This window comes from Lissotriton helveticus, chromosome 4_2 (assembly GCF_964261635.1).
Source record: "Lissotriton helveticus chromosome 4_2, aLisHel1.1, whole genome shotgun sequence".
Lineage (NCBI taxonomy): Eukaryota > Metazoa > Chordata > Amphibia > Caudata > Salamandridae > Lissotriton > Lissotriton helveticus.
The window spans coordinates 87,800,051-87,819,405 of NC_136064.1; the positions used below are offsets into that span (position 1 = coordinate 87,800,051).

At 44.4% G+C, this 19,355-nt stretch overlaps 1 protein-coding gene across 1 annotated transcript in view; it reads left to right on the forward strand.

The window, feature by feature from the left end:
* Positions 1–5,979, forward strand: part of LOC144752046 (transforming growth factor beta activator LRRC32-like) — a 133,333-nt gene extending 127,354 nt beyond the window's left edge. Inside the window, exons 2-3 of the mRNA XM_078639993.1 lie at positions 477–2,635; positions 4,880–5,979. Coding sequence (XP_078496119.1) covers positions 477–2,441 — 1,965 coding nt within the window. The 3' untranslated portion in view covers positions 2,442–2,635; positions 4,880–5,979. The remainder of the gene's footprint in view (positions 1–476; positions 2,636–4,879) is intronic.
* The last annotated feature ends 13,376 nt before the right edge of the window (positions 5,980–19,355 follow it).

Consider the following 19,355-nt stretch of genomic DNA (forward strand, 5'->3'; position numbering starts at 1 on the left):
CAACTTATAGCAATAAAGAGCTACACAAACTACCACACAAGAAGCTTGTAAACAACTGACATAGGCACTCTGCACACAGCAAACAAGACAACGTCACACGTATTGATTAATGCTGAAGCGAAGGGGGGAGGGGTTATGCGTAAGGTGGAGAACAGCGTTTACAACGCAACTTTTACCACGCAGTACCTTTACCACGCAACTTTTACAACGCAAGTCGTTACAACGACTTGCGCTGGGGGGCGCTGTAAGATAGGGAATAGTTTAACTTACTATCCAAAACCTTCCATACTATCCACGGGGACTGGAGTTGGCATAGTAAATTAAACTATTCACTATCCAGCGCCCCCCAATGCAAGTCGTTGTAAATGCATGCGAAGAGCATGTATCTGAAAGTGAGTAGGTGCATATGCCTAATTTATTCACTGTGGTTGATGGACTGTGAACTTCATCTTTTCGTTGTCTTCATTTCTTTTCAGAACAGGACTAAAGTGATCTGCCGTGGTCAGAACCTGCACCACCTACCCCATGATCTGCGGACTAATGTGAAGACCCTTGACATCTCCCACAACTTTGTGCAAACTCTAAGTGCTAAGGCCATGGGAACTCTGCATGCACTGGAGCATCTCACTCTCAGCTACAACAACTTGGTCACTATAGAGGCAGAAGCCTTTCGAGCAGCACCACAGCTCCAGTCCCTCACCCTGGCTTCAAACTTCCTCGACAGGGAGCATCTATCGAACAGCCTAGCATTCAGGTCATTGCGCAGCTTGAAAGCTTTGGACCTCTCAGCAAATAACCTGGATAGTGAGATGGTGGCCTCCTATTTGGCCAACACAACATCTTTAAAAGAGCTCAACCTCTCCTGGAACAAGATGCCGAAGCTGTCTTTTGAGCTCTTCCGTGGAGCGCCACATCTGAGGATCATCAACCTCACCAGCTGCCTAGTCCTGGAGATAGAAGTGGGGACCTTCGAGAGCTTGACAGAACTGCGTGAGCTCATCCTCGCCAAGAACCACCTCCGCTGTATTGCCAGCTTCAACCTCCCACAGCTCCGGGTTCTCAATCTGAGCTCCAATGCATTGGAGATCTTTGTTGCCGGTGAGACTGAAGAAGACCATGAGCTCCAAGTGCTGGACCTAAGCCACAACCGCCTGCACCACTTCCCAGCACTGCCCATAGCGCACCGCATTCAACACCTCAACTTATCTGGCAACCGCATGGGCTCTCTGGTGCCGAAGCCAGCAGAAGGAGAGGAACTTTCTGACACTACACTGTGGTACGATGACACTTCATGGCATGACTTGTCCTATATGATGCTCAGTAGAGCTGCGCTGTCATCACTAACGCACCTAGACCTCAGCTGGAACAGGCTGACTTCCTTCCCAATTTATTTCCTGCATAATTTGAACAGGCTCCAGATTTTGAACATGGCTATGAATTGTCTTCAGGATCTCCCCCCCGACTCCAGGGCTGGCAGCATGTCACTACGGGGGGACGTCAAGCAACTGGCATGGTATATGCTAAAACTTGAGTCCTTAAGTAACCTGAATCTCCGTGGTAATGACATACAAGTAGTTCCGCGACAGCTCCTTGAGGTCACGCCAAAACTTGAGATCATGGACCTTGCTCAGAACAGCATTATGCTTTGTTTTGACGCAAACACCGAAAGGAATTACCACAGCTGTACGTCCCTGTCTGGCCTAACCAGCCTTAAGCACCTGAGTTTACGTGCCAATGGAATGCGCATGGTGCCTCCTCACACGTTCACCGGAACCGCACTGAACTCGTTGGACCTCTCTGAAAATGAAGGACTGGTCTTGAGCAGGGACTCACTAATGGGCTTGGAACTTTCCATACAGACACTCTCTTTGAGAGGAAACCAGTTACACTCCAGCGACATAGACATTCCCTGCCTCAAGGCGCTCCTTGTGTTGGACTTGTCGGCCAACCAAATGGACTTCCTGCCACCCAGCCTTGAGTGTACGCCCGTTGTTAGGCTGGACGTACGTAACAATCGCCTAGAATTGTTCCAGCATCAGGTGGCAAAGAGCTTGGCTGGAACCCTGGTGTCCCTGTTTATTAGTGGTAACCCACTTAAATGCTGCCACCTTGCCTGGCTGGAGCGCCTTCAGGCAGCAAAAGTGAATGTGATTGATCTGGCCCAAGTAGAGTGTGTGCCGGACCGCTTGAGTGGAGTCACCCTCGTAAGAGTTGACAGTAATCCGATGGGGTTCTGCCCTCACCCGGTTGGCCCTGGCTATCTCTTGGCAGCCATACTGGTTCCCCTCGTTCTGCTCTGTGGCATGGCTATCTATCTGAAAAAAGGGAGGTCATCAAAGTCCCTAAGTTTCAGGGGTCACAGGGTGGCCTCAACCTCTTATCAGCCATCCACTGAGAAGAAAGTAGAAGGGGCTCCAGCAGATAGAATGACCACATTATAGAACATGCCAAGGAAAGTATAGGAGCTTTTCAGCAGCTGCAGGATTTTGGTCTGATATAGAGTTGAGTGGTACTGGAACTGCTAAAGTGATTTCTTCCCCCCCGCATGTCGATTCTTCACCATAGGAATTACCATTGCCAACCATTACCAGTCAACAGCACAGCAGTGGTAATTCCTTCGACAGCGAATCCTCTCGTGCAAATTATGTTTGTGAAGGAAATTACTGTATTTTGGATTTAGGCTAATTACTGCCCCCTCTAGTATAGAACCAAAGGGCAGATTTACTAAGTTTTCGCCCAACACACTGCAACAAGGCAATGTTCTGCTCCACGTTGCGTGAATGGGAGAGAGCAGAAATGCAGCATATCTACTAAGAAATGGTCCTCTTCTGCTCCATCCATGCGCTGGTGCACTGTGTGCTGCCTAACTCCAAAGCCGGCACCTTTGTGTCATGTTGCAAGGCCACCTGCATTAAGGGAAGAATTGTTTTTGTGCAGAAAGGCACACCTTCCTGCAGCAAAACAATCCTGAAAGGCATTTTGTAGCATGCCTACAAAGAGGAACTAACGAGGAGAAATAAAAATATTTCTCATCATTACGCCTAGGTCGGGGAAGTGCACCATTATAGCACAATCTCAAGTTTACAGACCTCTGTAAATCTGGGATTGCGTCAAAACGGATGCATGGGAACCCCCATGCTCCACCCGTAGAACTCCTCCCTGCTGCAAGGTGACGCAGTGCAGCGATATGTGCTGCCTTGCATTACTCTGGATTTACTAAACCACTCAGAGCCACGCAAGTAAATCTCAATTAAGGGTTTGCGTTTCCTGGTGACAACTAGCGTCACACAAGGGTAACGCAAGCCCTTAGTAAATCTGCCCCGAAACCTCTCTCACTACAGGTCTCAAAGTTATAGTAGTCCTTCCGAAAGAAGATGAGGAGGCTTTCAGCGTTCACATACATGCCTGTTCGATTCTGTCTCGCGTCCATGGTCAGTTTGACATATTGAAGGTGGAGTTTTACCAACATGTTGCTTGACACATGTTGCTTGACACATGTTGCTTGACACATGTTGCTTGACACTGAATGGCCCACAGAACTAAATGACAGAATGTCCCACGCATGGACCTCATTTGAGGGTCTTCAGGGGTACCCCTGGTATCCCTCTTGCTACCCCTGGCACGGCTTTGCAACCTTTGCCCTCTGAAGGTGCACAGGCCAATGGCTGGTCAAGGCAGCGCTTTTTGAAATTCCAACAGCTGCAAATTGCTGGGAGGCCTGGGATCTGCCGAGGGTGGTTTCTAGCAGCACACCTCCAAGATCGCCCAGGTTGCAGTAATGCCAAGCATGAGTTTGCTTAGGTGTGTGGCTTCCCACACTCTGGAGCATAGCCACCCCTGGTGCAGCCGGTGCGCTGAACCGGGGCATCGCCAGTCACCATATTAAACAAGCGTTGGCAAAGCCAGCAGATCACCCTTTGGGACCTATTGGCTTTGCCAATATTTTTTAGCCGTGTTGCACAGCGTCCGTCAGGATGGACAGCATCCTTGATGTTGTACAAAATGGCTGAAGAAGTGAATGTGAAAGAAAAAGCTCAGGGTGCAGCTGTCCTGCGTCATTTTGTAGACGCGTACAACACACATGCACATACATGCTTTCTAAGTGAGGCAGGCACTTTTTCTCCTCTTTATTTACTGACTCAAAATGTGTTGTTAAATAAAAAAGGTGCAAAATTATTTTTTAAAAGCAAAGTGGGGAAGGAGGGAAGCAACACGGGAGGAGGGGCTGAAGCAAAATGCAAGCCAAGGGTGGGGGGAAGCATTATGGGGGTGTGGGTGGAGGAAGCAAAAATGAGGGCACAGGTGGTAGACAAAGAAAAGCAAACAGTAGAGAGAGCAATGTGTGGCGCAGAGGAGCAAACGTGTGAGAGCATCGTGGAGTGGGGGAGAAGCACACGGGTGAGGAAGCAACGTGGTGGGAGAGAAGCACACAAGCGCGAGCACATCATGGGGTGGGGAGAAGCACACAAGCGCGAGCACATCATGGGGTGGGGAGAAGCACACAAGCGCGAGCACATCATGGGGTGGAGAGTAGCACACAAGAGCGAGCACACCATGGGGTGGGGAGAAGCACACAAGCGCGAGCACACCATGGGGTGGGGAGAAGCACACAAGCGCGAGCACACCATGGGGTGGGGAGAAGCACACAAGCGCGAGCACACCATGGGTTGGGGAGAAGCACGAGGATAGCAGAGAGAAACATGGAGCACGGGTGGAAGAGAAGCTCACTAGGGAGACATCTTGAAAACACTTGCACTCTCGTGGAATGTTTCAGACAAAAGACAAAAGTAGTGCAGTGGAAGGACAGAAGTAAATTGGCAATGAGCCAGGGGAGTGACAGACACAAGATGGACAAGGCAAGCCATTGAATAAGAATCAGGCAACTGATAGTGACAGTAAAACCAACCAGTTGTAAGCAATGGTCATGTTGCAAGCCCCTCTATGTTCCTGGTTAGCCCACAATGTGTCTTTTGCACCCAGAGCACTTGCGGTGCCTGGTAGGCTCAACCTAAAACAATGCAGCTCGGGCGAGCATGAAGGTTGGCTAACAGCGTGGGCACCTATGTGCACACGTGAGTAGCAGGGGCAGAGTTTAAAAGGACAATAGTCCTGTCAGTGTTAACATCTGACATTGAAATGGGTCTTTACCAGACCCAATATTCATGCCCTTTAAAGATGAAAACACCAATCAATTTCCTGAAGATTAGTGCAAAAATCCTTAAAGAGGTAGCCTTGCCAGTGATGCAATCCCTGTTTAGATTTCCAATGTTTAATTTCATCTTGAAGTCCCTTCCATGTTTTGCTGTCTCTAGATGTTCTGTTTTCCATCCAGCAGTGACTCTGGTATAGTGGATACAGATAATATAGTGTCCCCTCTAGATGCTTGGGTGGATTTACTTTGTGGATAGGAGTTCCTGGTGGAGCACAATCGAAAGCTCTGGAGTTGAGACTGAAATGAGTGCATTTTGGTAGCTCTCTTCTGCAGTCAGGCGTCTGTTAGGTAATCTCTTCACCACTTAGGTGAGTCCCAGCATACACAGACTGAGGTGTCATCAAAGCTGTAATGTGTGTCGTTGCTTATTATTGGCTAAAGTCCAAAAGAAGCCTACTTTATGCCTGTGTGACGTGGTCCTGGTGAAAGAGGCTTTTTAAAGAAACAGATTGGCCTTCTAAATGTGTGAGCAACATGTGCTATTGTAAAAAAAAAAACATAAATAATCGGTTTGCCGTTTCATGTCTGGCATCTTCTGACACTTTTGGCTGTTCAGTGAACAGAATCAACTGTGTTTGAATTTTTAAGAGAGAAGAATGAATATATTTGCTTCGTTCCTCCTTAAAAACTGTTCACCTAAAGCTGAGGCTCGCTTTTAGACAGAGGTTTCAACGTTGCTGAATTCATCAGACAGCAAACCATCTTTAGGAAATATCACTTTTGTGAAAATGTTTGTTGGTTATAATAAATCTACCCATTTAGTGGTATTTCGGATACCTCTGTAGAACCACAAGCAGTCCAAAACTCAATTCCACTTCTGTCCTGCCCCTTCCATGACACAAATGTGTGCATAATAGGAGAAGCGGAATATACTTTAGGACAGGGTTGCATTCTGTGTTGTTGTTACACTTATGACACAAAAAGGCATGACAGGCTCTGCCCTTCCTTTGTTTTACTGGACATTGGGCATATCCACCATTCTGCATCACTGCCACCTTTGTACATGAGCAGCAGTGTTAGAATAACTAACTCTACTGCTAGGGTGAGTCGCAGCAGCAGTGCTAGAATAACTGACTCTACTGCTAGGGTGTCACAGTAGCAGGTGCTGGCAGCAGTGCTAGAATAACTGACTCTACTGCTAGGGTGTCACAGCAGCAGGTGCCGGCAGCAGTGATAGAATAACTGACTCTACTGCTAGGGCGAGTCACAGCAGCAGGTGCTGGCAGCAGTGCTAGAATAACTGACTCTACTGCTAGGGTGAGTCACAGCAGCAGGTGCTGGCAGCAGTGCTAGAATAACTGACTCTACTGCTAGGGTGAGTCACAGCAGCAGGTGCTGGCAGCAGTGCTAGAATAACTGACTCTACTGCTAGGGTGAGTCACAGCAGCAGGTGCCGGCAGCAGTGCTAGAATAACTGACTCTACTGCTAGGGTGAGTCACAGCAGCAGGTGCCGGCAGCAGTGCTAGAATAACTGACTCTACTGCTAGGGTGAGTCACAGCAGCAGGTGCTGGCAGCAGTGCTAGAATAGCTGACTCTACTGCTAGGGTGTCACAGCAGCAGGTGCCGGCAGCAGTGCTAGAATAACTGACTCTACTGCTAGGGTGAGTCACAGCAGCAGGTGCCAGCAGCAGTGCTAAAATAACTAACTCTACTGCTAGGATGAGACACAGCAGCAGGTGCCGGCAGCAGTGCTAGAATAACTGACTCTACTGCTAGGGTGAGTCACAGCAGCAGGTGCCGGCAGCAGTGCTAGAATAACTAACCCTACTGCTATGGTCAGTCACAGCAGCAGGTGCCGGCAGCAGTGCTAGAATAACTAACTCTACTGCTAGAGTGAGTCACAGCAGCAGGTGCTGGCAGCAGTGCTAGAATAGCTGACTCTACTGCTAGGGTGTCACAGCAGCAGGTGCCGGCAGCAGTGCTAGAATAACTGACTCTACTGCTAGGGTGAGTCACAGCAGCAGGTGCCAGCAGCAGTGCTAAAATAACTAACTCTACTGCTAGGATGAGACACAGCAGCAGGTGCCGGCAGCAGTGCTAGAATAACTGACTCTACTGCTAGGGTGAGTCACAGCAGCAGGTGCCGGCAGCAGTGCTAGAATAACTAACCCTACTGCTATATTCAGTCACAGCAGCAGGTGCCGGCAGCAGTGCTAGAATAACTAACTCTACTGCTAGGGTGAGTCACAGCAGCAGGTGCCGGCAGCAGTGTTAGAATAACTGACTCTACTGCTAGGGTGAGTCACAGCAGCAGGTGCCGGCAGCAGTGCTAGAATAACTGACTCTACTGCTAGGGTGAGCCACAGCATCAGGTGCTGGCAGCAGTGCTAGATTAACTGACTCTACTGCTAGGGTGTCACAGCAGCAGGTGCTGGCAGCAGTGTTAGAATAACTGACTCTACTGCTAGGGTGAGTCACAGCAGCAGGTGCCGGCAGCAGTGCTAGAATAACTGACTCTACTGCTAGGGTGAGTCACAGCAGCAGGTGCTGGCAGAGTGCTAGAATAACTAACTCTACTGCTAGGGTGAGTCACAGCAGCAGGTGCCGGCAGCAGTGCTAGAATAACTGACTCTACTGCTAGGGTGAGCCACAGCATCAGGTGCTGGCAGCAGTGCTGGAATAACTGACTCTACTGCTAGGGTGTCACAGCAGCAGGTGCTGGCAGAAGTGTTAGAATAACTGACTACTGGTAGGGTGAGTCACAGCAGCAGGTGCTGGCAGAGTGCTAGAATAACTAACTCTACTGCTAGGGTGAGTCACAGCAGCAGGTGCCGACAGCAGTGCTAGAATAACTGACTCTACTGCTAGGGTGAGTCACAGCAGCAGGTGCTGGCAGAGTGCTAGAATAACTAACTCTACTGCTAGGGTGAGTCACAGCAGCAGGTGCCGGCAGCAGTGCTAGAATAACTGACTCTACCGCTAGGGTGAGTCACAGCAGCAGGTGCCGGCAGCAGTGCTAGAATAACTGACTCTACCGCTAGGGTGAGTCACAGCAGCAGGTGCCGGCAGCAGTGCTAGAATAACTGACTCTACCGCTAGGGTGAGTCACAGCAGCAGGTGCCGGTACAGTCTGCTTGAGGGAAGATGCGGCCTAGCGGCCAGAGCTGCTGGCTTTGGAACTGGGAACCAGGTTCGAACCCCTGCCTCGGTTCAACATCCGGTGTTTCTGGGGGAGCGGCTTAATCTCCCCGTACTTAGAATACACATGAATCTGACCTTGTGTAATATCATCTGTCGCGTGTGCAGGGCCCTCTAAGCAGCTTCGTGTTGCATAAAAAAACATATTCATCAAGTAAGAACACTATTTGTTTGCATTAATCTTAAAATCAATAGCTTAACCGTGTTTTTAAGAACGCTAATCCTGGCATTATTTAAGAAGAATTCAATAGGGTTTGGGTTAATAGTATGTATTTTATTTGTTTATGAGTATTTTACTGAGCTGCAAAGTGTTTCTAATAATTCAGCATAGCAATTGATCATCCGTTTCTATGATGTCAACTACTGCGATGTTTTGTGTTCCAAAAGCTGATTGTTGTATCTTCTTGTGATGACAGCGATAACACATAATCAGGGTTAAAGATCATCTGCATTTACTTTCTGTGTATTCATTGGGTCAATTGAGGATCAAAGGGCACGTGATGTCATTTCCGCTGCCACCGGAGTTCAGGTGAATCATCATCCATGGATCCAAGCTTTTCATTTTCAAATGTAACTTGTGAAACTTTCTACTAACATTTGGCATCCACCATCTTCCTCCCTCCTTGCTACTCCCCTACACCTTTCTAATGGAAAAGAGACGGTTGTTACTTCGTTAGTTCAGACAGATGCATTTTCCCAAACGTATGTTGGATTCCACTTGCCCTCAAGAGGTTTCACCCTCATCAGGGATTTCCATGCAATGCACGTGTGCCTGTGGCCTTCTCACTTGCCCACTGGCTGTCTCCCGTAGCCTCTCTTCCAGAACATCTTTGGATTTCTGACTGGAATTTGTCACTAACCCATTGCTGGGGTTGTCTTATTTGTTTCTAGAGTGAGAAGGATCAGGTTTACAGAAGAGTAGATAAGGCCATCCTGCTCCCCGTCAATATGGGGTCGGTAGGTACAGGCATGAGAGGGCAGTGGCATGGTGGGAAGAGATGGATCTTGCATTAAACAAAGCATCTATATGCTCAGATGTACCTCACCTTCTTTCAAACTAGGTGGTGGCAACAGTGGCCTGGTTGATTCAACAATACAGACTCAAAAGCTTTGAAGTGTGGAACAAAGAGAAAAATAACCACCTCACTACCTCCGTCTTTTAGGAGGTACAGTACTTGGGTGACCAAGAAGTGTGAAAGTAGCTATTAGCACTTCAGTGAGACAAAGGCTGCTCTGTGACTCTCTGATAGGACAACCAGTTGTCAGCAAGCCTCAGGTGGTTCCATTTGGACTTTTACATCTCCAGTATGGTGCTGGCAGATCTAGATCTGCTGTAGTGCAAATGTTAGTCAATTAGTGCCCCTCTATCTAATGGAATTCTAAGGTGCACCGAATGACGCCCCTAAGACAGTCTCGAGCAACCATTTGTTAATCTGGATATTGCTGTGCTGATTCACAAACATTAACTTGGGAGAAAGTTGCAGCAAACCAGACAGTGTACTCTACATCCTTAACGTTTTATACTTGAGTGGATTTAGAAATCTAAAATTGACAAAGTTTTGCTCAAGTCGAACTTGAAGATGCATCAGATATTCACAATTTGTGTCCCATTGTGAGCAATTTGGTGTATATCCTCATTTTAGTATTTCTGGTTACTATTAACAGATTCTTCCCCACTTTGTTGAATAGTATATGCTTCTCAGTCTTTGTCGTTCACTGGCTCCATCATTAAAGAGCAAGCCCCATACTCTAGTGTATGTTCTGCACTGGGACCATTGCTTGTAGAATGTGGAGTGGGGTAGTGTGTGGTCCTCGCAGACTGACATTGCCACCTCTCCATCCCCGAGAACATTTAATGGGCACCAGTCATAAAGGGTGGTCTTGTTTAATGTATTATGTGGAAAAGAAATACCTCATATAAAGTAATATTATAAAATTGATACGCAATGAAGATGTATGAAAATTAGGAATGAGGCTAATATTGAAGAATTAAGATAATTTAAAAACAAGTACATTTTGACCTTTATGAAACACCTATCCAACAAAAAAGAATAGTTGGTGGCTTTGGTAAGAGTTATAAATAGGGTTAGGCTTAGGGCTAGTGAAGTAGTTGGGGGTGAGGCAAGGGTTAGTGTTAAGGATGTGTAGGGTTTTGTTATAGTAATGATTAGATTTTTATGGAAGAGTTAGTTTGAGTTTAATTTTTAGATTTAAGGTTAAGGTAATAGTTCAGTCCATATTCTAATCATTACTACATTCTTTATCATGTTCATTGGATTTTCATTACTGTCAGTCTAATGTATAAATTTAAAATTCGTCTATTCTTTTTGTTTTTTTATTCTTCACTGCTGTATTCTTTTTAATAGCATTCTTGATTTTCATATACACCGATTGAAACATAACCTGTTTATTTATCTATGTGTAATGTACAAATCTGATTTGGTATTTATTAAATAAAATGTAAAGGTCCTTACCTGGTACCAGGTTATGTTGTTTACCTTTCTGCACACCCCTTAAAGTGCTCAGATCTGGAGTTTGCTGTGTGCTGGTGAGTCATGGGTCATGCTCCTTCGATCGATCAGGCCTCGGGTGCTCTTGGCAATGGGTCTTAATGGCATTTTTCATTATTTTAAATGGCAAATGTTAAACACAGTCCTTCAATAGTGTTCAAGCCCTGTGGCCGGCATTACTCGGGGCACATCTCATGTTATTGCTTATTGAACTTATGTAGTACAACTATCGCTCTCACAACACAATCTAGCAAAGTTAACTCAGCAGCATAACAATATGATACCAATTGGCAAAAGACAGAGCTATATAAATTGCATATAGTACTTGTATTCTAAACATCATGTATTAAAATGTTCAATTCGCTGAAAGACCAATTTAACCAACTCTGACTGAAGGTAGCAGGAGTTGAAAACTCTCATGACCCACCCTGTATGCTGCATGAATCCAAAACAAAGTTCTGAGCTCCGTTTAAGACTCGCCCAGCTGATTTTTACAGTAGCACCAATATGACAGGGTGCTTTGGCCAAAGATTACCCATATAATATTATGACGTGCCTTGGTAGTAGGGGCCTCATTTCCTATATCTTGACACACTGCAGGGCAGCAAGCCATCCTGCTATGCTGCCGTGTGTCGCCTTGCGTCGAAATAAAAGGGCAGGAATGTGCCTTATCTACAAGATACAGTGCATTCCTGTCCTTCTCTCCTGCGCTGGCAGAAAGACAGCAACTGTGCTCCAGCGCATAAACCCTTGCCCCATTTTACAAGGGTGCCTGCGCTGAGGGGGTGATTGTTTTCATGCAGCAAGGGACACCTTCCTGCACAGGGGGTATCCCAACCTGGATATTCCACCTCACTTGTATCCAAGGGCCTACATGCATCATGTATGCAAGGGGTACAAAGCGACCCTCCTAGGGCCTACTATAAAGATGTTCTAAGGACCCCCAAACCCCACAGTGAGGCTCAGGTAAAAAGTGCCCTCACCCACTTCTGGAATCAGATGCCACAAGCTATTAGTAGTTACGTAGTCTGAGAACTGTAGTCGCCTATGGCGAAAGCGATGCCACTTAGGGAAGACTCCAAACCCCTTACAGAGCCTGGAACTCTATTAGTAAAAAACAAACCGTATTCATGATTAAGGATTTGCGTCATGGTCATTATTCTGGCGACCAATTAAGTATGGAGCACCCTGGGTTTCTGGGTCACGTTTTACCAGCACAAAGTCAGGAAGCACATTCAGCTGGAAGCACCATAGAAATGTACGCTGCTCTGTGGCTTCCGTACTTAAGGGCCTGCGTGAGGCGAAAATGTAGAAATGTGTGTGGCCTTGTGGGTTCCATGACTTCCGTTGGGTGTGAAGCGACAATACATGTGCTATGTCGGCTACCTGGAACGGGGAGCTTGATGCCCCACAAACTTGATATTGACCTCTTTTATGAAATATTATTGTTATCATGTCCCATTACATTTTATAGTTGCTATTTTTGCTGAGATGCTATGATTCTAATTAATTGAACATCAATAAACAACAAACTTCAAACCATATTCATGCAGAGCACTGGGCAGGGGTATCATGACATCGGTATCCTGTACAATACGGGTTTGCCAGAATGCTAAAATGAGAAGAAGTTTGTCACATGGACAGCCCTAGGGAGTTTCAATCCTTCACTGGTCCTTTATTGCTTTGAGGGCCTTCTCCAGAATGGCCTTGATCACTTCAGTATTCCACAGTCTGCCTGTTGTCTTCACATGCATCTCCTCTGCCCTACAAGGACCCACACTCTCCTCTGTTGTTGCCTTTCAACATGACTATGAAATACTGTGATGAGTGAAACACTGCAGCCAGCTCAAAACCCTGTCCTGCTATCCAAGGACTCTGGAAAACCATCCTTTTCTACCAGAGACCCAGAGATCAAGGCACCAGTCCTGGAAGGCAGGGCTGGAGGAATGTTCGGTGCCAGAGACCAGGGTCCACCTGTAATCAGGTGAGTGCAGCTGCTTATGAAAGAGGAGGTAGGTTTGGGGCCCTAGCTACACATGCCAATATGCGTGTGTTACACTCTCTCAATAATTATTTAGGCTTAAATGGCTAACACTCTGCTCAGTTAATGTGTACTGCATTCAAGGCCCTGTCATGTGGAATGTTAATGATTGCCTGGATGCACTGCCACTGGGTTCTAGGTTTTGAATTGGTACAGATCAAGGGAGGCAACTGGTGGAATATAGGAAAAATTATTAAGGTAAAAAATGTTGTTCCATGTTCTTCAGATGTGCCTTTATCCCCCAAGACTGTTGGTCTCCAAGTGTCTATTAGGAGGAGCACAAGATCGAAGTTGATTCCTAAAAGATATCAATTGTGAATTCCTAAAATATATCAATTGTGAACTTTTGTACTATCTTTTGCTTTTATGTTCTTATGTGTTTATTGTTGTTTTTATTTTTTTTTATTTATTGAGAAGAGAGGATATGTTATACTCTCTCAATAGTTCTTTAGGCTTAAATGGCTAACACGGTGCTCAGTTAATGTGTACTGCATTCCAGACCCTGTCATGTGGAATGTTAATGGTTGCCTTGAATGCACTGGCACTGGGTTCTAGGTTTTGAATTGGTCAGAGAGAGCAGTTGGGACCCAGCTGTTTGCCATCTATTTTTGCTGTCTCTGCTGTGTAGTCTTCTACTTTAAACTCAACTCAATAATCTGCCTGCTTATTTGAGTTTATTACTACAATTTTTGTGGTGACGATTCCCGCTGCACAGCTCTACAACGAACTCTGCGTGCACATCAAGTTATTTATCTACTTCAAGTCAAGACTACAAGTTGCAGTAAGCGGTAAGACTATTCCTTTAAAATATCTTCACGCTGGCATTTTCTCATCGCGGCGCATGTCTTTTACCGCAATCATAAAAAAAGAAGGAGATTTAAGCTTTTTCCTACCTGTTTTTAAAAAAAAAAAGCTTAACGGAACTTACGATTGTACAGTTTTCTTCACGATGTCTGCATTTGGCTGTGGACTGTATTGTTTCGAGGTTTCTTGGAGCTTCATAAGATCGCGCAAGCCGTTATTTGGGCCTTTGTTTAACCCGTGGCCAAACTCCTCCAGCGCACACGCGCACAGCTGCCTGGTTACCTGACCTGCTCATCGCTTCATTTGTGACATATGTTAAGCACGTCACAGCTGAGTCTTTGTGCTGTAGCAAACACGTGTGGGGGGTTGCTAAGCTACACATCACTGGACACCCAGTGCCATCTTTTAACACGCTAACAGCTCGTATCAGCCAAGCTTTCACTCAACAATTACTGTGTCAAAGCTGCAACAGAGTCCAAACGTGTCCTCATCGTATTTCAGATATTTTAATTGTCTACAATTTTGACTACATTTAAATAAGGCATATCCGATTTTAATTTTGTTTCAAGCGGATTGCAACAGTGATTCACACACTAAAGCAGATCATCTAAAGTGATTAGCACATTCTTCAATCATCGAGTGCTATTTTGGGTCAAAGCACACGGTGATCTGCACACCAATTTTGTTCTACTATATGTCAAGCACAATACACGGTGATCTGCACACCAAATCTTTTTTTTTCTTTCACTATATTGGAGTTCTTTTATTCTTAGTGTTCATTTTAGCAGATCATAAAACAGTGATCTGCACACTCCATCTTCTGTTGATAAGTATTGTAATTTTGTATTTTATCTCCTGTTTCAAGGGTTTAAACACTTAACAGACATGCAATCTGTAACTCCTCCTCCTTCTTTTCTGGTATCTGCTGGAGAGCCTCCAGTCAGATGGGAGGTTTGGTTCAACGCTTTTCAAACTTACATTGGAGCCATTGGTGCTTCTAGGTTCAGTAATGAACGTAAAACAAATTATTCTCCTTCACTCCCTTGGTTTCGAAGGCAGGTCCATCTTCAAACATCTTCCTGAAGTTGTTCATCTTCCTGGGGATGATATTGATGATTACCAAGACACAATTACGAAACTTAAAACAAGGTTTCACAAACAACCGCGTTTGATGGTTTGGCAACACACATTTTTTAAGAGACAGCAAAATGAATGTGAAGATGTTGATGCTTACATTTCCACATTACGTAAGTTAGCACCAGATTTGAAACATTTACTGATCAATTGATCAGGGACCGGTTTGTTTGTCATTGCAGGGACAAACACATTTGTCAGAAGTTTTTATCTCTTGCTAATCCTGACTTGGATGAAACCATAAAAATTGCTAAAAGCGTTGAGACTTCCCAAGTGTCTTTGAAAGAATTAGAAGATAAACATGTCAATCCTGTCAATGTCGTCTCAACTATGTCGAAGCCGAAACAAAGCAAATTTCAAAAGTCTGCTAACAAAAACTCTACAATCAGAAACTCTGGCTCAGGGAAAAGTACATCTGATGTTCAAAATGTTAAACAAATGTGTAACAGGTGTGGTAATTCTCCACATCAAAATTGTGCTAAGTGTCCTGGTGCCAATGTGGTTTGTAGTTAGTGTAAAAAAGTAGGACATTTTGCAAAGGTTTGTTTCAAAAAGAAATTCAATTCTTAGAAAAGGTCTGTTGCATGTGTTTTGGAGTCTGATTATGAATCTGATTCTGAAATAGTTTCTGTAGTTACTGAAATCAATGACCTTATTTCTAACGTCAAAGACCCCACTGAATGTGTTGATCCTATTGTCGAAATTTCTATTGGAGGTATACCACATAATCTGCTGGTAGATTCAGGAGCAAAAATTACTATGTTGACTAAAGAGTTATTTTTTGGGGTGACAGATCTCTTCAACCTCCTGATCGCTTACCAGTCTCCTATGAGGTTCGCAAAATTGATCTTCAGGGACACTTCGAGGATGACCTTATTTTCAAAGATAGGAAAATGTCTGGAAAAATGCATGTTGCTGTCAAAGGATTGAACATCCTGGGATGGTACCACCAAGGCCTATTTGGTATGATCCTCAAACCTGGGTGTGCTGAACAGGGTCTTGTTATTTCTGAGGGACAAGACTTTGTCAAGTGGGAGGATCATTTCCCATCAGTTTTTTCTGGTGAGCTTGGGACCATTCATGGTTTTAGGCATAGAATTGTTGTCAAAGATGGAGCCTCTCCGGTAAAACACAAATTAAGGGGTGTACCTTTCAGCATTCGAGATGATCTCGAAACTGAGCTAAAGTCTCTGTGCGATCAAGGGATAATTGAGCCAACAGAATCTTCCTTGTGGCTTTCACCCTTAGTCGTCGCACGCAAGAAATGCGGGAAGTTGCGTGTTTGTGTGGATTTGAGGTCTCTCAATAAAGAAATCTGGATAGATTCTCACCCACTAACCAAAATGTGTGATCTATTTTCAAGTGTCAGAGGGTCTAGCCAGTGTATATCATCAGATTGAGCTAGAGCCAGAGTCTCGTCACCTTACTGCATTTATATCTCCTTTAGGCACATTTCAATATGAACGAATGCTGTTTGGGCTTGCTTCAGCAGCTTGTATTTTTTAACGGGTCATGCAAAACATGTTAGGTGGGATTGATGGCGTTCTTGTGTTTCAAGACAATGTCCTCATACACGCTAAAGACATTTCTTCACATAATTTTCTCCTAAGGAAGGTTTTGAAGATTTTCAAAGATCGTGGTGTGGTAGTTAAGTCAGAAAAGTGTACGTTTCTCTGCGATGAAATTGAATATTTAGGTCACCACATTTCTGGAGACGGAATTAGACCTAGACTAGGATTGTTAGATGCGATTATTTATGCCCCCGCTCCTGTAGACAAAATAGGAGTAAAGTCTTTGCTGGGTTTACTAGAATATTATTCTAAGTTTATTCCTAACTATGCATCTATAGTTCATCCTATTAGTTCTCTGCTCAGGAAAGGTGTAATTTTTTGTTGGTCAGATAATTGTGCTTCTGCTCTGAGTCTTGTTAAAGAGTGTTGTGTCAACAGTGGTGCTCTTAAGCCTTATGATCCTGCATTGCCCACCTGTATTACGGTTGACGGAAGTCAAGTAGGTCTGGGGGAGTTATGACCAAAGATTCACCGTGTGGTGAAAATACGGTTGCCTTTGTGTCTAGAGTCCTGAGAAATGGAGAACATCAATACTCTGTAATAGAAAATGAGTTATTGTCTTGTCTTTGGGCCATTGAAAAGTTCCGTTCCTATGTCTGGGGAAGACGTTTTTTGTTAAGGACAGATCACAAACCACTTCTAAATATACTTGGTATAGTATAGTATATACCATTTTATAGCGTGCTCCGTTACTGGAGAGTATCCTGGCGCGAGCACCAGTAAATGCTGTTCTCCAAGAATTCTCAGGATGGTTTCTCATCTGATGCAATACCAGTTTGATGTTGTTCATGTGTCTGGAGGCAGAAATATCAGAGCTGATTTTTGATCTAGGTTCCCCATGAGTGATAATGGAAAAGAGTCTTGTGTTGCAGATTGTAATGAAGAGGATTCAGAAGACTGTCTTATTGCTGCAATTGATTTACCTGAGCATAGTCTAGGCACTGAAGAGAGTTGGATGAAGGCACTGTCTAATGATGAAGTTTTGCAACAAGTGTGTGAGTATGTAAGGACTGGTTGGCCTAGAGAACTTGTTCTCCCTCAATATTTGCAACCTTTCTGGAAGGTTGAATCCGAGATTTCAATGAAGGGTGGTGTTTTAGTATGTGCGGACAGACATATTCCTCCACAGAGCCTTTGAAGAAGTATTATTGTTAAGGCCCATGAGGGCCATTTAGGTTCAACACTTACTAATCGTAGAGTTTGTGACTGTTTTTGGTGGCCCACCATAGACAGTGATGTGTGTGATGTGTTTGATGTGTGCTCAATTTGCAGGTCTGCTGACAAGGCGTTCAAAGTAGCAACTCCACCTCTTCATCCCATTGAGTGTCCTTCTGTACCTTGGCCCAAGTTGAGGTTGGACATTGTTGGTCCTCTAGAAATTTTACCAGGAGGTCTAAATGGCCAGAGTTAAAGTTTTTCAAAGAAATTTCCTCTTCAAGTGTTATTGTTTTTTTAAAGGATGTTTTTATGAGTGAAGGTTTTCCTGAAACATTGGTGACAGATAACAGTACACAGTTTACCAGCACTGTGTTTGAATCTTTCTTGCAGTCATACAACATCAAGCATGTTAAAAGTTCTTTGTACCATCCCCAGTCAAATGGTCTTGTAGAACGTATGAATAGGGTTGTGGGAGACTGCATCAGATGGAAAAATCTTCTAACTGTGATGTTGTCAACTCCATAAATAGCATGCTTTGGTTGGATAGGACCACTCCACACTCCACGACTAAAATATCTCAATCTGAATTATTTAGAGGGAGAAAAGCAAACACTAGTTTTAAACCAGCATGTATTAATAAGTGGATAAAGTCCGTTCCTGACGTTAACAGTCTTATGAAGGTGGTAAAAGAAAATGTTTTTGATTCTCAACTCAAACAAAAATCTTGGTTTGACAAGAAGAAGTCTACAAAAAATGTACCTGTATTTGTGGGGGATTTTGTCTGTGTTAAAACTTCCATTCATTTTAAGAAGGGTGAGAGTAAGTTTGGTCCACCTAGTTTGGTCACCAGGGTGGGAAAGAATGCTGTACAGATCAAGGGAGGCAACTGGTGGAATATAGGAAAAATTATTAAGGTAAAAAATGTTGTTCCATGTTCTTCAGATGTGCCTTTATCTCCCAAGACTGTTGGTCTCCAAGTGTCTATTAGGAGGAGCACAAGATCGAAGTTGATTCCTAAAAGATATCAATTGTGAATTCCTAAAATATATCAATTGTGAACTTTTGTACTATCTTTTGCTTTTATGTTCTTACGTGTTTATTGTTGTTTTTATTTTTTTTTATTTATTGAGAAGAGAGGATATGTTATACTCTCTCAATAGTTCTTTAGGCTTAAATGGCTAACACGGTGCTCAGTTAATGTGTTCTGCATTCCAGACCCTGTCATGTGGAATGTTAATGGTTGCCTTGAATGCACTGGCACTGGGTTCTAGGTTTTGAATTGGTCAGAGAGAGCAGTTGGGACCCAGCTGTTTGCCATCTATTTTTGCTGTCTCTGCTGTGTAGCTCTTCTACATTAAACTCAACTCAATAATCTGCCTGCCTATTTGAGTTTATTACTACAGTGTGAGTATGTATTGTGGGTGGGAAAGTGCTATACAGAGCATGGACGACATACATCACTCGTGTGAAAGTAGAGTTGTGTGTTAATAATTGTCCACTTCACAGACCCCAGGTGCCACAGGAAAGATATGTTTGTCTTATCATGCCAGTAAAACTAGTTCAAATGGTTGCATTGTACTGCAAAGAGAAACTCTGCCTGTGTCATGCCTGCAGCCCGCTGGTGATAAGCCTCACGTTTTTGCTATTACCCCAGAAATCCTGGAATGAAACAGAGTTCTGTGCCCTGCATCCTAAAGTTTATTATATGAGCGTGTGATAAAGGTGATTAACTGTGTATATTTCTTATGCGAACCTCTGTAAGAGAAATGTTTTTGTCCCCTACTG